General features: G+C 42.7%; 2 protein-coding genes across 3 annotated transcripts in view; one reads left to right on the top strand and one right to left on the bottom strand.

Moving 5' to 3' along the window:
* Nucleotides 1-361: 361 nt before the first annotated feature.
* Nucleotides 362-7,280, bottom strand: LOC112263599 (glial fibrillary acidic protein-like). The gene is made up of 3 exons (XM_024440038.2): nt 6,135-7,280; nt 5,247-5,371; nt 362-4,076 (listed from the first exon to the last, which is right to left on the bottom strand). Exons 1-3 carry the CDS (start codon nt 7,194-7,196, stop codon nt 3,737-3,739), a joined length of 1,527 nt encoding a protein of 508 aa, XP_024295806.1. The 5' UTR covers nt 7,197-7,280; the 3' UTR covers nt 362-3,736.
* A 1,658-nt stretch (nt 7,281-8,938) lies between these two features.
* Nucleotides 8,939-18,389, top strand: part of LOC112263593 (cytosolic purine 5'-nucleotidase) — a 28,351-nt gene continuing 18,900 nt past the window's right edge. Inside the window, exons 1-2 of one of the 2 annotated variants that reach the window (XM_042303818.1) lie at nt 8,939-9,139; nt 12,002-12,134. In XM_042303818.1, the coding sequence (XP_042159752.1) occupies nt 12,034-12,134 (101 nt within the window). In that variant the 5' untranslated portion in view covers nt 8,939-9,139; nt 12,002-12,033. Of the gene's footprint in view, nt 9,140-9,513; nt 9,535-12,001; nt 12,135-18,389 lie in introns of those variants that run through there. The other variant, XM_042303820.1, reaches the window with a different exon arrangement.

Below are 18,389 nucleotides of genomic sequence, written 5' to 3'. Positions count from 1 at the left end.
GTCCATTACCACCATAATGACTGCATTACCTCTTAAAAATGACTACTTTATCGTAGGATCCACCCATTCGTCGATGTATGATGTCATTTGGCTTGGTTGAGATCTCCCGTGACTGAGTGCACATAGGAAACATTACTGTTAAAGGTTTGAGTTTGGGTCTAATGTGTTTCAGCGCATCGGAAGTCAAATAGTTAGTGCAGTCCACTGGGCACACACTGGCTGAATCAACGTTGTTTCCAAGTCATTTCAATGAAATGACATTGAACCGACGTGGAATAGACGTGGAACTGTGCCCAGTTTGGTATGCTCGCTTACGCCACGAGGCAAGTCCTTTAAAAACCCATCAGAAAGACACAACAAGCCCAGAGATACAGTCTTAATATCTTAAGTCTTTATTGGTGTGTGCCATACATCAGCAGTAAGGTACAGAGTCAGAGCGTAGCCTATCAACCTACATTCAGATACTAAGCGTTGACATGTTTTCAGTTCTTCAGTTCAGCATGGTAGCTGTTGCTCTTAACGCTAGAGGAAGATGGTTGAGAATAAAACATCCTAAACATAACCACACGCAGAAAGCACATGAATCCCGACTTCCACTTAAGTCCCATTTCCACTTGCGTTGATATCTATGGGAGGCTAAGTGGAGGTTTAACTTGAAGTGCAAGTCAGGACCCATTCAGTTAGAGAGCGGCTGGTGTTTTAAGGCATTTTGACAACACTCTAGCATTCATTCCATGTTTTGTTTTGTATTGTTTTTGTCTGTCTTTTGGTTTTGCGTGGCAACGGGTATTCAAAAACAGCTCTATTTTGTACACGAAAAGTTGTTTTTGCCGCACATGCATTTTAGAAAAGTTTGGCAGTGCTGCAGTAGTAGTGAGGTTTGTTGTAGAGGCTTGTTGCAATGGTATTTAGACACCTGTGACCCTCTTGATTACGTTGAAGTCATAGCTATTCTAAACTTAAACCTGTGGTTGTGTACAAGGCTACTTGTATCTGTACTTGTACTTGCACTCGTATTTGTACTTGTCGATGTAGCTGTGCTTGTACCTGCAACCAGTTTTCCTTGGTAAATTTCCTTTACATTGGAGCTCAAGAATTACGGAAACGGTAGGCCAAACTTTCTGATTTTCCCAACCTGATTCCCTACTATGTATGAGTTACCCTAGGAAACTGTCCGCATATACAAACACATACAACTCCAGACACTCAGACACTTAGTAACGCAAGCCTTGTGTAAAACAACGGCAACCACATCTCCACCAATCAACAGCTTTCTGTAGTCTGTTGTACAATCAGTGGTTTCCATTCGCAGGGTGAGTGAGTGCAGCCGGTCAGGGCTTAGAGGGCCGTGACAGACAGTCAGACAGACATAGATACAGAGGTAGCCTAGTTCCAGATTTGTTTGTGCTCTCTTGCCAACTCTCTGTCAATGAGAGACAATGAGCTGGCAACATAGCAGAAATAGACTGGCACTCAAGCTAAGATACAGAGGTAAGTTCACATAAGTAGTTGTGTTGAAACCTGGCAGTGCACAAGAAAGAAACCAAAGGGCGGCCTAGTTTCTTTACATACAGATTTCTATTGGTGAGATCATTCATGATCATTCACAACAGACATAATAATTCCGTCATGGCCGTATTTTTCAGAGGTCATGGTGCTTTAAAAGCATCATGGTCCGGTTCATTTTACTGGACTATTGGCTTGTTTTTGTTTACTTGTTTGTTTGGCTTGTTAGTTGTTGTGTTCCTAAGGCGTAGTGTCGTGATGTGGTACTGTTCAGAGACTGGACGTCGCTGTTAATTCAAACAGGCTTCAGGAGTCCGCAATGGAACGTGGGAAATGGAGTTCATGCATACCATTCTGTCTGTCACACCCTATTGGACCATGTAGAAGCCCATGCATTCGTTCTAAAATGTCATTCGCTACCTACACATTCTCTATTTGATTGATTGAGCCTGTCGTGAGAAAGAGAATTTCTCTCTCTCTCTCTGTTTGATTTCCTTTCTCCCTGTTTCTCAGAGTCCCACACCTCCTACTTTTCTTTCTACTTCTCCCATTGCCCCTTTTCTTGTAACCAGTCATGGCCTGCACAAACTGATCGTCAGTACAAATGAAATCCCATCTAGATCGATACATAAGTGCCCTGAATATGACCCTCGTCATGACGGACATCCTCATCATTAGAACCAAGCAGTGAGGCTGAGGACAATGTCAGCAGCATGTGCCGAAGTCACATCCTGTCTAAATGATGGCATTCATATCAAGTCTAGCTTACTGGCCAACTAAGAACATACAACCTGGTGTTCTAAAACCAGTGTTGTGTACATGGCGATGTAAAGCATTGGCAATGAAGTGTGGAACCTAGCATCCCATTGTTTTCCTACTATACGTTATGAGTATGTGAAAATGAAGTATGGCCCTCTAACAATCTGTCACCATGCAAGCTTGAGATATGCTACATACATCATGCAAATAACAGTTTGATTATTAGCTAGTTTCACTTTCAGGCTGAGATTTCCGGCAGTCTATTCAAACAGCAATCAGCGCTTACACTAAAAGGGCATTATCATCATTTTCACAATTTCACTGAATTAGTCCTCATAGTGTGTAAACATCTATAAAACACCAGAAAATAAGTTTCTGACTGGACTGGGCCTTTATAGAAGTTAGAGTAATTGTCATGAGGTGCAATCGTGAAGAGTAATTATGCGTTTGATGGAACCGTTATTGGTTGAGCTCTGGTTCTGGTGTAGAAGGGGTGGTGGTTTAAACAGCTACGCGCTGTTGTCATGCAGATTTGAGTGGACCAGGATCATAAGGCAGATGCTATTGACAGTGACGAGGCCAGGGTACGAACAAGCCTTTTAGATATACTCTGATTTTGTTACTCGTGATGTTTTGTGTGGGGAAAAAAAGAAGAATTTTATCTGCATTGCATTGAAACTCAGAGTTCGCAATATTGTCTGCGTTGTAGATAAGGCAAAAATGGCTCAGCAAGATCACAGATCTTTTTGGTTTTTTGCTGAGTTTGAATAACTGTGTGCTCCTTTAACAACTTGGTCGATCGCTAGCTCTCACCCCTGTACCATACAGGTGCTTTCCTTCATATTGTAGTATGTGGATGTAGTAGACGTATTAACAACAGTTAACAAGCTGATATGTTTTGGATTTTTGTTTTCCGTGCACAAATTCAAACTCTCACACACACACACCCCCCTTCCCCCCATGGAATGTGTATAGAGAATATTATCATAGGCGGTGGCAGTAGTGCATGATTATTTCTTGAACTGAATGACATCTATCACAGCTCGGTGCCAAACTAGCCTGGCGTCCCAAACTGATTTAGCTGTGTTTCACTGTTGTTTCTAGTGAGCGCAGCGTTCAGTCTGGTTAAACCAGGCTAGTGCCATACAATAGCGCGAGCCCAAAGTGTGAGTAATCTGTTGGGAGTATTGTACTGAACTGTATGTTCCTATCACCACAATAACCTACGTGTCTCCTGATAGGGCCAGAAGTGTGCCTGTAACTACTTTGTTATTGTCATAGTAAGAGAGTAGTGTGGAGAGAAGTACAGTGATTGGTTGTTGGATAGTGGTAGGTTACACAGTAGTAGTAGTAGAGTCTAAACTATAACGGATTCCTCTCTGAGAATACCCCTGTGAAGGGGGAGAGGGGGATGGGGAGTAGGAGGGAGGGGATGGAAGGTGTAAGGTTAAACCTAAGGGAAGGGGAGAGTCTAGTTTTTCTGGTTGGTAGGGTTGGCGTTGCTGGACTCCTTCTGGTCTCCGTCGTTGGACCCCTTGCCAGACTTGCTCTGCCCATCCTCCTGGTCCTTTCCCTCGTCCTTCTGGGATCCTCCAGAGATGGTGGTGTACCTGGTGGTCTGGTTGTAGCTGCCCATGCTGGGCAAGTCCACGTCGCCAGAGGAGGTCATGTCGGAGGACCTCATGTTGGAAGACCTCATCTCGGAGGACCTCATGCCGAAGGACCTCATCTCGGAGGACCTCATGTTCATGCTGGGGCTGGAGTAGGTGATGCCTGTGCTGATGCGGGTCTCTTCCCCTTCCAGGAGTTTCCTGAATAGAGGGGGGGAGTGTTAGGGAGGGAGTGTGACAGAGGGAGGGAGGGATGGGGGGAGAAGAAAGCAGGGGAAGAGGGAGAGGAAGAAGAGATGTAGAGAAAGAGATAGCGGGAGGGGAGGAAGGGAGAGAGATAGGGTTGGTTAAATAAAGGTTAAAATATAAACGAGTCATGTGACCTGCCCATGCTACCCCAGGAGAGTAATGCTAAGTCACCTCAGGGCGTGTGGTTAATGACTTCTAAATCTATGTCATTGATTGATCAGGATCTTTAAAGTGATGCTGATCAAGTGTTGGTCATGCAGGTATTGAGGCATGACATTTTCAAGCTTAATAAATCTACTGTAACTATATGAAAACAGGGAGGTTATCTACAAGTCTCTGCTAGGTAAAGCGCCGCCTTATCTCAGCTCACTGGTCACCATAGCAGCACCCACTCGTAGCATGCGCTCCAGCAGGTATATCTCACTGGTCACCCCCAAAGCCAATTCCTCCTTTGGTCGTCTTTCCTTCTAGTTCTCTGCTGCCCGTGACTGGAACGAATTGCAAAAATCTCTGAAGCTAGCTCACTAGCTTTAAGCACCAGCTGTCAGAGCAGTTTACAGATCACTGCACCTGTACTTAGCCTATCTGTAAACAGCCCATCTATCTACCTACCTCATCCCCATACTGGTATTTATTTATTTTGCTCCTTTGCACCCCAGTATCTCTACCTGCACATTCATCTTCTGCCGATCTACCATTCCAGTGTTTAATTTCTATATTGTAATTACTTCGCCACCATGGCCTATTTATTTCCTTAACTTACCTCATTTGCACTCACTGTATATAGACTTTTGTTTTCTTTTGTTCTACTGTATTATTGACTGTATCTTTTGTTTATTCCATGTGTAACTCTGTGTTATTGTATGTGTCGAATTGCTACGCTTTATCTTGGCCAGGTCGCAGTTGCAAATGAGAACTTGTTCTCAACTAGCCTACCTGGTTAAATAAAGGTGGAAAAAAAATAGGATGTCCATTTTTATGTTACAGTAATACATAATTGTGATGTTATGATTACAATGATGAATACAAGCTATGTAAAATGTATGCATGACTGTAAGTGACTTTGGGTGAAAGCATCTGCTAAATTGCATATATTATATTTTATATGATTATATTAAGTACCTGTACGCAGCAATTTCAATATCCAGCGCCATCTTGACATTCAGCAGGTCCTGGTACTCCCGCAGGTGACGAGCCATCTCGCTCTTAGAGGTCCTCAGGTCATTGTCCAGCTCGGCCATGTTGTCCTGATAACATATTGAAGTAGAAAACAAATTGTGAAACAGTGGCAACCCTAAAAGCGAATTGTGTTGATATAGGCTATGTTTTAATATAGCCTACCTTTCTTCTGAGAGTTGGTGGTCTGACTCAAGAAAATAACGATAACAATAAGATTATAAATTCGATTTTAAATCATCAAGAACAGGCAGCTCTCCAGAGAATATTTCATCACTATGTACTGAGACGCACTAACGCCAAATAAAATACGGTTATAAGAGAGCAGTCAATGCGTTTCTCAGTTACTAAGTACAACACAAAGCAGTTACAATGAGAGGCGCGTGCGTATTTTAAAATTAGAACAATGGTTTTCAACTTCCAAACTCAAAAAAAGCTCAAAGACGCTTTCAACCGCAGCCCTATAACCGGTGACAGAGCGTTTTATCACGCCACCGGAATAGTTTCAGCACCATGGAGAGTGAACAGCTCCTATTGTCATCTCAACACTTTTATTTTACAGCTCTCGTGTTGTGCATTTTAGTAAAACAATTTAATAGCTCTAAAATAATGTTATAAAGCTAAATTCCCCACTTTTATTAGAACAGAAATTGTGATGTTCTTTTAATCAGATTTTTTTTTTTTTTTGCACATGATTATATGCTATATATTTCCAAACTAAACAGTTCTTTATCTCTTGCTTTATCCTGGACATGTTTGTAAACAAACTGCAAGAAAGATAAGCTCACATTTGAGCTTTAAAAATGTATTTAAAGTAAACAAATAATTTCTTACCTGGTACTGGCCAATCTCCTGGTTGTGCCTCTCCTCCATCTCGTTGAGCTGCCTTTCCAGGGACTCGTTGGTTCCCCTCTGGCTCTCGATCTCGATGGTCTTGGACTGGAGCTGCCTCCTGAACTCGTTGAGTTCCTCCCGGCTGGCGCGCATCGCCTCCTGGCTACGGGTGGCCTGCTCATTGAGGTCAACGAACTTCGACTTGTACCACTCCTCGGCGGACTGGAGGTTCTTGGAGGCCATGGACTCGTACTGGCCTCGGATCTCCTTCAGGGCAGAGGTGAGGTCAGGTTTGGAGACCTCCATCTCCACGGACACCTGGGCGGCTTGGATCATGTTCATGAGCTCGGCCACCTCCTCCTCGTGCACCTTCCTCATGAAGTTGATCTCGTCAAGTAGGGATTCTACCTTCTTCTCCAGGTCTAAACGCACCATGGTGGCGTCGTCCACGTCCTTCTTGAACGCCTTGAGGGTCTGCTCGGCTTCCTCCCGCAGGCGGTACTCGTCATCGTATTTGCAGCGGAGCTTCTGCAGGTCCTCCTCGATGTTGTCACGCTCGATGAGGATCTGGGACTTCTCGCCGTTCACCTCATCGAGCTGGGAGCGCAGCTCGCGGATCTCCTGCTGGTACAGGTCCGCCAGGCGCGAGGGCTCCGTCTGCCTCTGACGGAGGGTCACCAGCTCGGTCTCGAGCACCTTGTTCTGCTGTTCCAAGTTGCGAACCTTGTCGATGAACATGGCAAAGCGGTCATTGAGCCCCATCATCTGCTCCTTCTCGTTGGTGCGGATGATTTTAAACTCATTGTTGAGCACCGTGCTCTGGGCGAAATCCAACTTCTCCGTCGGCATGGGCATCTGCGAATAGGACCGGCCAGAGGACCTCTTCTGTTGGAAAGAGGAGCCCAGGTTAGAGCCCATGCTCCGGGACTGAGAGTGGGACCGGTAACCGCCGCTGCGTAAAGAGGCATTGCTCATCCGGGAAGGAGAGCTGGAGTAACGGGGAGACTCCCCGAAAATCTTTCGGTAAGAAGAGGCGGAATTGAAGTCAGATCCGTAGCTCATCTTGGCGAGTGATGAAAGGGAGCAGAGCAGGGGGCGCGTCTCCTTTTTATAGGGGGACCTTCCAACGATCAATAATTAAAGCCGGTTTATGGCAACCTCTAGCCTGCCCAACTGGCCACTGCAGATTTCCCAGGTAAAACCACCTCGTATTAAATACCTTAAATATACTTAGTCATTGATTATAAGCACTTTTAAATGGTTAATAACCACATTTATATTTTATGTCACATCTAAGGAACCGCACCTATTTTGGACGCTAGAGTCGGTAGATGGAACTGTCCGTTTTGGCGCAGTGCTGATTTCAGCAAGAAATACTGTATCTCGTTTTAGCCACTCACCTCTGAGGAGACTGGACACATTGTACTAAACTATATTTAATGTTGTTCTAAACCTATGCAATTTTCATTCTCAGTACTATTGGATTTAGGATGCGTTTTTAGGCTACCTAACACATTTATTCTGTAGCCTAAAACCGGTAGTAATGCTGAAATGTATATTATTTTAGAAGGTGAACCTGAAGTGTTGCCATTTGTGACCTACTCCTCCCATTACAGAAAGTAATACATGTCCTTCTACATAATTTGACACTACAATTAGGAACCAAGAACTATGAAGCGTCTTGTCTCTAGTCAATAGACCTACATCAGATATTGTCCTGCAGAGGATTCAGCACATTTCTGACATATGGCTAGATTTAGTTTGTAAATATCCCTGTATCATCCTTCGTCATCATGCAGCTTTCTAAAATCAGACCTCTCTCCACACCTCCCATGGAAACGGTTGTGTGACGCTGCCCTCTGTTGACGCAACTCATACTGCACGGCACCAGAGTTAGGAATGGGACAGATGCAGCTAAAGACAAGGCTAGGTGCATATGGGTAGATGGATGGATGGATGTAGACAGTGTTGGGTTTATATAGCCTCGTATTACAAATAGCTTTAGCAGATATTTTTATCTTTAAATATGACATGAGATGGATGATAGACAGATTCTAAGACTAAGACAGCAGGGAAGATTATAGGCATGACACTTCCCTCCTCTCTCCCGGACAGGGTCATATCGGACCCCACACATGCACTGAACACAGAGTTCCAGCTGATGCCATCGGGGAGGTGTTATAGGGTGCCTAGATGCAGGCTGAACAGATATAAACAGTACTTTGTCACCCTGTCATTAAAACTGCTAACAGCAGCGGAGACACAGAGGCCCTTAGGCCTTCATCATGTGGAACTGCCCCCTAGTCACATCCTTGCCTGCCATGCACTTATTAACGTTGTGTGTGGGTGGGGAGGGGGGTGTATGATGGGGTGTTATTCTATGTATGTTGTGTCAATTTATTCTATGCATTTATGTGGAGGAAGCAGCAGTCTCTATTGCCCGAGTCTGGATTGTAGGCCATTTTATTGTAGGCCTACTTACTGGAGCCTATTCATCAAAATAATAGAGAATAGAGAAATGATTTGCCTAATAGAAAAAGTATGAATTGTCAATAGATTGATTTGGAAAAACAAATCAAAGTTTGCAATAGTGTTTGCAGTAAAACTTGTGAAATTACGAAATCACAACTGTATTTTTATTCTAAATACATTTAGTGAATGAAAGGAATTGCAACAGTAGTCATTGATGGCCCATTGATGATATCAGAATTGTATTCAGCCTAAAATCATCACATTTCAATAATACAATTTATGTCCCTCCCCCTTACAGCAGAAAAACACCGCCCACTGCCTCCGTAACAATCCACAGTCAGTAGAGAGCTTTTCCAAGAAATTGCGAAAGAATCACATCTCCACGGACTGTGTATGCATAACGTATCTACTTGTTCTTCTGCGAGTGCATTTCAGATACTTTTTTCGATTTTGTTCCACGTTGATCGTGTATGAAGCGCATGCTCAGATTACCAAACGGTGCAGTTTTTTTTGCTTTATCGAGGAATATAGAGGTGAGTGTATGTAAAGTTGGTCACAGAACACCCGTTTTTGTTCTATTCTACTATAGACAGTCTGCCACTTTGGCTTTTCCGTGAAGGGGGAGCAGATGTGAATGGTTGTTTTGTAACCTGCTAGCTAGCTTAGCATAATGCGAATAAATGCGACAAAATAGTTCAATTGTGGCTTAGCTAACGTCCATTTTGTAAATTGCCTAACGTTAGTATTTAATGCCAAACTCCATAATCAGCTGTTAGCTGGCAAGGTAGCTATAACTAGCTACATAACTAGCTAACCCCCTTGGCGACCTGCAAGCAAAGAAAATGTGATTTGACAGAGACCATTGTTTATGCCGGCAAGATAAGCGCATAATGACAAGCCCTGCGCGAGCTGAGCCTATAATTAAAAGGTAGCTACAGTATATATGCAGGCTAACAATTAGCTAAACCTAGTTATTAAATATGCAATATGTAACTTTTTTTTGGGCGACCCAACCAAATTCACATAGAAATACAGGTTATAGATATTTCATTATTGAAAGAAAGTCTAAGAAGCGGCAGACCTGTTCTATGTGCGCTTTTTCTATGCTTCCCGTTCTTAAGTTTTGGTTTTGTATACCAGCTTCAAACACAATATTTTTGTTTATGGAAAATATATTAGATAGTACAATGGTTCTCTACACAATCACGGGTTGTTTTGTCACAAACTGAACTGAGGTGAAATATTAGCAAGTGATTTATGAATATTGCACCTTTTAAAGCACATACCTAGCTACTGAATTTAAAATGTGACCTAGCTAACTAATTTATCACTTTTTGTTGGCCACAAAATTGCTGTTAGCTACCATGCTAGCTAGCGAAGCTCAGCTGATTATTGCTTGCTACTCAAATGGAGTAGTTGCTGCTAGTTTACTTGACATTCTTGTGTTGATTTGCCCATTTTTGTTTTGTTTTGTTTGTTTAGCAAACGTGAAAAGTAGTTAGCTGCTACATAACGTTAGCTATCTATTTGTTTCATCAAAAACATATCTGGCATGGTGCATCATCAGCCAATCCTGCATTGACTGGTCTGACAAGGCAAGTCCAGTGTTCTCTGTAGGACCTTGGACCAAGTCTGAATGAACACTATATAATGTTCTATTGAGGATAAACATATTAACTTGGTCTTTGATTGTATAGCCCATTACAAAATGCTAAATAAAGCTTTACTCTGCATATCTTCACTGTTTTGTCAAGGAGCATAAGGCTGGAATAGGCAAACTTTTATCTATGCCAAAATTGCCAAGGGCTGTCCTTGGCCTCCTTAGAAAACTTGCTCAGTTGAGTAGTTCACACTGTGATGTCACTTTGCCTGAACCCAGTTTCAGAGCCTCTCATCAGATGTCATTTTTCCTGAGCACAGCTGAGAGTGAGGAAACTCATGGTTGCTGGGGATAAGTCTTTCCCTCACCCTTAGCCAGCAGATCTGACCCGCTTGCTTACAGCTTATACTAGGGTTGGACAGCATTCCTGTGTATATTAAGACACCGTGGAGCCGGCGCGAGGTATTGCTCAGAAAACGTACCTCAATCCAAGGATGAGAAATGTGTTGTAACTCCTGAGTTGTCCCAATATCTCAACTGTCACACCATGAGAAGATTGAACGAGTGCTAAAAACGAGCAGTCTTCTCGGTGTAACAGTTGGGATAACGGGACAATTCAAAGTACAACACATTTCTCATCCCTGGATTGAGGTACATTTCCCGAGCCTTATCTCACACCGGCACACAGTGCCTTTTAATATACACAGGAATTCTATACAACCCTAGTGCTGCTGTAAGCAAGGTCAGATCTGCTGGCTACCTCGACCCTTCAACCCCTCAAGGTTTTCTCGCTTGTTTGTGTATTGTGTCATTTGCGAGTTGTGTGACAAAGAAAAGCTGACCTCAGCTTTTTTCTCCTGCTCACTTCTCTAGTCTCCTGGGTGATAGAGAAGGCAGTTAATGTATAAAAAAAAAAAACCTGGTCCTTCTCTGGAGAGACCGCTAAAAACATAAATCTTTCCCCTGAGAATTTTACGCTGTTAAACACTGAACAGATGTGAATGCAGGCACTGAAGGCTCTATTCGTTTCTGTTTTTATCATAATAAAAACAATAATGTGTTACTGTCTACCGTACAGCTCAATTTCCTCTCACGTGTGCTCGATTTAATCTAACCTGCCCTAACTCTTTGTCCCTCAAACTGAGTAGCCCAGAAGAAGTGAGTGACTCCTTTGATTTCTTCCACCTGGGTGGCCGACCGTTTGTCATTAGCTACAGTCAGGATGAGGACAGTAATTAGTCTTCCATTCAGTCTTCTTGCATAGAAATGGCCTGCAAACTGCAAAGTGTGAACATTGACAACACACACTGTTCAATTTCTTTAGTCGTCAAGAGTGACTCAAACTAGGGATGTGTCCTAAGCGGCACCCTGTACACTATATATGGAATAGGGTGCCATTTGACACACCGACTTGGCAAAGTGTAGTTTAGGGATTTGATAAGATTATTGTGGTTCTTTTTGTTCTGCCATTGACATAACAAACAGCTGGTGTGACTGGAGGACTAGGTTCTCCCCGCCCGGCGGCTCGCCCCGCCTTAGAACTACATAATTAGTCCAAATGCAGCCGGTTTTCAGGCAGTGGCTTGCAACTGTGGCTCGTTCATACAGGTTTCGCAGAGCGAGTGTAGTGAACTCTTTGAGGGTTCATACTCCTCCTGTTTTGAAGATTTCAGAGATATTTGACGCGAAATAGATCATCCTATATAATGTTCAGTTAGGCCTATGCTCAAAGTGCAAGAAGAGGAAACTGGAGAATCATGTCAAGGTGAATTTCTCTTATTTTCTCCCTGTCTAGATTGACTTTCAGAGGATTTTAAAGGTATAAATATGACCACTTCATGGAGCGACAGACTGCAGAACTATGCAGACCTTCCAGCCAACATGGACGGGCTGGCCATGAAGAAGTACCGCAGAGAGGCTTACCATAGGTATGTATGGATGGACACTGTGAGTGACATTAGTTACCACAGTTATTGATACTCTCAGGGGTGACATGTTCCCATAGGTAGGTAGGTATGTATGTATGTACAGTGGGGAGAACAAGTATTTGATACACTGCTGATTTTGCAGGTTTTCCCACTTACAAAGCATGTAGAGGTCTGTAATTTTTATCATAGGTACACTTCAACTGTGAGAGACTGATTCTAAAAGAAAAATCCAGAAAATCACATTGTATGATTTTAAGTAATTAGCATTTTATTGCATGACATAAGTATTTGATACATCAGAAAAGCATAACTTAATATTCGGTACAGAAACCTTTGTTTGCAATTACAGAGATCATACGTTTCCTGTAGTTCTTGACCAGGTTTGCACACACTGCAGCAGGGATTTTAGCCCACTCCTCCATACAGACCTTCTCCAGATCCTTCAGGTTTCGTTGTCATGCTGGAAGACCAGGCCACGACCCATCTTCAATGCTCTTACTGAAGGAAGGAGGTTGTTGGCCAAGATCTCGCGATACATGGCCCCATCCATCCTCCCCTCAATACGGTGCAGTTGTCCTGTCCCCTTTGCAGAAAAGCATCCCCAAAGAATGATGTTTCCACCTCCATGCTTCACGGTTGGGATGGTGTTCTTGGGATTGTACTCATCCTTCTTCTTCCTCCAAACACAGCGAGTGGAGTTTAGACCAAAAAGCTCTATTTTTGTCTCATCAGACCACATGACCTTCTCCCATTCCTCCTCTGGATCATCCAGATGGTCATTGGCAAACTTCAGACGGGCCTGGACATGCGCTGGCTTGAGCAAGGGGACCTTGCGTGCGCTGCAGGATTTTAATCCATGACGGCGTAGTGTGTTACTAATGGTTTTCTTTGAGACTGTGGTCCCAGCTCTCTTCAGGTCATTGACCAGGTCCTGCCATGCAGTTCTGGGCTGATCCCTCACCTTCCTCATGATCATTGATGCCCCACGAGGTGAGATCTTGCATTGAGCCCCAGACCGAGGGTGATTGACCGTCATCTTGAACTTCTTCCATTTTCTAATAATTGCACCAACAGTTGTTGCCTTCTCACCAAGCTGCTTGCCTATTGTCCTGTAGCCCATCCCAGCCTTGTGCAGGTCTACAATTTTATCCCTGATGTCCTTACACAGCTCTCTGGTCTTGGCCATTGTGGAGAGGTTGGAGTCTGTTTAATTGAGTGTGTGGACAGGTGTCTTTTATACAGGTAACCAGTTCAAACAGGTGAAGTTAATACAGGTAATGAGTGGAGAACAGGAGGGCTTCTTAAAGAAGAAGTTACAGGCCTGTGAGAGCCAGAAATCTTGCTTGTTTGTAGGTGACCAAATATCGTCTGCTAAATGACTAACATGTAAATGATGTACAATAAGATTCAGTTATATTAACCTACTGTACTGTATGTAGCTGTGTATTGTGTGTCACTGTTTTCTTTAGTTATTAGTCTACCACAGATAATTACAGCAGCAACATATGACAGGACGCTATGATACTACTAGTCCCAACCCTCTGTTTGTAAATGTCTTTCAATGTCAACTTTCCACTTAGCCTAATTCTCAGTTCACACCGTCATAACCACTCAGTATGTCTTGTAAATTGCTGTAGATTTGAATGTGGTGTAGTTGTAGGTTACTCTTTGGTCAAAAATCTTGCGACAACCTGTCAGCCATTGTAGCGTATATTACAGAGTCCGTGTGTACTAGTTTGTTTTACACCCGTTCAGTGTAAAACCAAGTCTCTGTGGATTTCATTTAGTACTTCCTGTCTGAAGTGTCTTCCTCTGAACTTCATGACCGTTATGCCAACATCCTGTTCAACTGAAACGCACGTGTTTTCTCAATACTGACATGTCATTTGTGATGTGTTGGAGGTGGGCGATATGGCAAAAAAATCCATATTGCGATAAATTGCCTGAATTTAGGCGATAATGATAAATAGAACGATAAGTTTACAACATGAATGTACACCACAGGTTTTTAAAATGATCCTTTAAACTACTAGTACCTGTTTGATGGTTGTAGCCATCAATTGTCCCATTAACAAACATCCATATTATATATGCAAACATATTTAATTTCAAACTTCACATTCCTCTACTATAGGCTACTTATCGTAATGGAAGATATCAGCAAAATGTCTGTCGATCATTTTCGGTTCCTCATCCCAGCTCTAGTGTGTGTGTGTGTGTGTGTGTGTGTGTGTGTGTGTGTGGTCCTACACTAGCTGTGTGCAGCGGTCAAATAACCTCACTCTATGTCCTAACTCGATAAACTAGTCCTCTAATTCGTTAAATATAGGCTAAAGTGGTGCCCGGTCGTAAAATAGGTTACAATGTTTTGGCAGTCACTTACTTTTGTAATTGAAAATGGGGACCCTAAAATAGATGAGCCCTAAATGCATTTTACCTCATGACAGGAAAGAAGCCTTTGGCCGTGCATGCTGGTTAGCTGGCCTTAATGTTAGACAATGGCAGTGGGCAGGAATGCCGGCTTCACGTGAGTGAGATAAACAGCCGCTTGTGTAACGTTTAACTTCACCAAAGAGACGTTGTGTCTGCGCGTGCAGGTTAATTACAGTTATTTCATATGGTTACATAACCTATGGACATTACAGTGCCACTAAAGCTGTCACTTTTCTGTCACTGTTGGGTCTATCTGAGTTCACTGGCTCTCTGGCATCTGTAAGGAAGTCTGTAAGCCAAGTCCCTCACGACAACAGCATTGAACTGTTACTACCTGGTTGTTTTGAGGGGCTGATGCATTTATGTACATTTAACAATACTTTTTTTGTTGAAATGTCAGGCTTAGTTTAACAAACTTTGCAGATTCAAAAATATCAGCAACCTTTACAGAAAGAATATCTTTGCTGAAAGGCTGATGAAACCATACAATGAAACAATCCACTCAGTCAGTAAGGCGAACACCATTTGTTAGTCTCACAGAGAAGGGTCTGTTAGACCTAGATAAACTCTTTCATGGTAGGTTCAATGTACTGTTTCCATAAGATAAGGGTACTGGTGGTACACAAATCTGCCTGATTGTCACACGCTGTGGTCTGCCTAAGCTAGGGATTCACTGTTAGATATAGACTACATAGAAATAGAATCACTGTGCTCAGAGGCGCTTTACCCGTTCTAGTAAATCTATTTCTACGTCGCCTGCACCTAAAAGTGAATCCCTCAGTCAGACCACAGTGGCGACAACCAGACAATCAGGTAATGGTAGGCTAGTACGGGAGGCCGGCCCACACATTAAGTCTATTTGAGGCCCAGTTATCAGGTCAAAGTGGGCTGTCCCCCACCGTCACGCTTTGTCAATAGTAGGGAAATGAGTACTCGCACACTTGGGCAACATTTATGACTCCCACTCACGTTCACCTCGGTGCTAATAGCCCCAGAACATCTTGGTCTATTTGCAGAAGGAGGGCCTGAACTGTACACCTAGAGTTTGGCCGTTTAACCTGTTCATAGGGGGACTGGAACAAGGAGAACCCCCAGTAATCTACTCATTTACTTCAAGACCCTGCTTTGTACTCAATGCTGAGAACACAGTAGGTCCTTCTTAGGCCTACTCACATTCCAGACGATTGTTATCAGTTAGCCTAGAGAGACCTCGGCTGTAAGCTACAGCTTAGTGTCAGTAGTAGGTCTACCTCACATCCAGTGCACTGACATTGTAATCGTATCATCCATATTAGGGATTGTAAGCATCAGGTAATTAGCTATTTCTGATGAAATTCTTCTGAGTTAAAGCAGTGAATGGTGTTACGTTCTCCTTATTCCTGATAGAAAGCATAGCCCCTATTCACAAACAGTCTCAGAGTTAGGAGCGCAGATCTAGGATCAGGTCCCTCCGGTCCATACAATCACATTCATTATCATCTAAAAGGCTAAACTGATCCTAGTACACGATGACTCTTTGCGAATAAAGGCTTGAGCCTTAGTACTGTACAGTAGCCTAGCTCCAGTGGCTTAGGGCCTGGGAGGCACTGAGTTTGTTGCTGTTTCCACCTGATGGATTGTTCTGGATGTCTTTGAGGGCTACAGCAAACGGCAACTCCCCCCAACCAACAACACTAGTGACAAACGGGCACCACAAACAACAACGACAATAACAGAGAATGATGCAGAATGGCAACAATAATTTTTGCAACACGTCAGAAATTGAATGGCAAGGAAGCAAAGAGAGTGGGCTCTTTTTGTTTCTGGGCTGGAGTTGGAATCGCATTATGTAAGCGGGCTAGGCCAGAGCGCAGGCTAGTACACTTTTAGTCACGACACAGAATGCATCGTATGTCTGCCGCCGGGCTTAACTCGCAGTGGAAGCTGGTTCATCAGTATGGAGCTGCAGCAAGGTAATGACAAAATATTGGATCATTTATGAATGTATTATGGTCTATTTCCTAGGACGGTGACGATAGCATTATCATAATAGCTGTGTTCAAATACTCATACTAACATACTGTATACTACATACGTAATGAGTGTATATACTGCATACTATTAGTTAATTTTAGTATAGTGTAAAAGAACTGTATCCTTTCAGTTGAGTGTGCTAGTGCTTTGCCTGTCCACCGGAAGTTGATGCTGTTGCTATGCAACCTCTTTCTAGCTTGTTAGCATAACAAATGACTAGCTAGACCTTTTTACAATCTTCAATCTGGAGCGTTTGTAAATTCAGAGCGTTTTGCTCTTGGAACGTTCAGGGCGCACACACTGGACTCTCTGGTCGAGGAGTAGGTTTGATCTGAGCGTTCTGACCTCACAACGGCAGTCAAGCACCCAAGCTAACGGGCTAACGTTGGCTAGCTTGTTAGCTACTTCCTGACACAAATGAGAGAACACCATTTTACTCGCCCTAGCAGAGCTGGTTATCCAGAGCGTTGGTGACTGTAACTGTGCTGCTGGCAACATTTTAATTACGCTTTTTTTTTAGCCAACGTTTGACACCGGCCATATTCAATGGGTGTTGATCGTTCAGAAATTCATCAGTTATTCTGCGCTCTGGCACACTCAGACTAGAGTGCTCTGAAATTGGAGAAGATAGCCAGCGTGAATTTACAAACGCGCCCTCAGACGAGACGACAGTGCTCTGAAATCGGAGTAGATAGACAGAATTAGCAATGCCCGTTGAGAATGCACAATGACTAAACCACATAACTAAGAATGAAGTGAATAATCATGTCAATAAACATTGAGTAGTTAGTTATATAGCATATAGTTAATATACTGCCTGGCAAATTCGATATGTTAGTAGCCAACTAACTTTAGGACGGTAGCTAGCTTGCATACTGCTGTGATGATATGCGGTTCGTAAGGTTAGCTAACTGTCAGCCAACATAACGTGTAATGTAACTTATTTCAAAAGTCATTACTTTATTGCATTGCTCAACATTTTCTTAACATTTGTCTCAATTAGTTAAAGCAATTAGTATCTTTTCTCATTGGACTTTAGCTGCATATTTTCCACCATTTTTTTTTCAAATCTGAAAACGTTGTGAAGACACGCCCATTTTGCATTATGGGCCCTAAAAGCACGGAAATTGTGTCCACTGCTTGTATACTTAGTATTTTGGCGAATTTAATACGACTTCCAGAACTTTTGGCATACTAACTATATCCATACTATGACCAATAAGCATACTACATACTCAATTTAAGTCACAAATAGTACATTAGTGTGGTTAGTGTGAGTATTCGATTATAGTGAATATGTTTTCCATGGTAAAAATGAAAACACAAAGCAGACAATTCTTTGCTCCTTTAAAAACCTGCTGTATTTAAAATATTGTGTTCTATAGCTTGGAAAATATATAAATGTGACTTGATGACAACATAATGATGTCTGTTACCAACAATAGGACTTTTTTTGTAAAGAAGATAAATCTGTTTATTTATTTTGCCATGTTACTAACTGGTATCGTCCCGGACCTACTACTTCCCGGAATAGGAAAAGGGTAGTGTAAGGGTAGTGTTGGGGTGTTGTGGAAATGAAGATTGTGTCAGATGTGGATTGACTGTTTCGGATTAAAGAAAAACCGGTTTGTGAAAACATGTTGACAGGCATTCCAATCTCATTAACAGATATGTAGTTGTTGAACTGGATTGACTAGTTGTATGAAACATATATATTTTTTTAAATGGCTAGATTAATTATGTTGATTTGTGCGTGAAAACATCTGGAGACCTTTTTTGAAGACCAACATATTTATTTTAAAAAATGCG

Source organism: Oncorhynchus tshawytscha, linkage group LG02 (assembly GCF_018296145.1).
Source record: "Oncorhynchus tshawytscha isolate Ot180627B linkage group LG02, Otsh_v2.0, whole genome shotgun sequence".
NCBI classification, from domain to species: Eukaryota; Metazoa; Chordata; class Actinopteri; order Salmoniformes; family Salmonidae; genus Oncorhynchus; species Oncorhynchus tshawytscha.
Note: the sequence above shows the minus strand (reverse complement) of the source record. Positions and strands in the feature narration are given on the sequence as shown.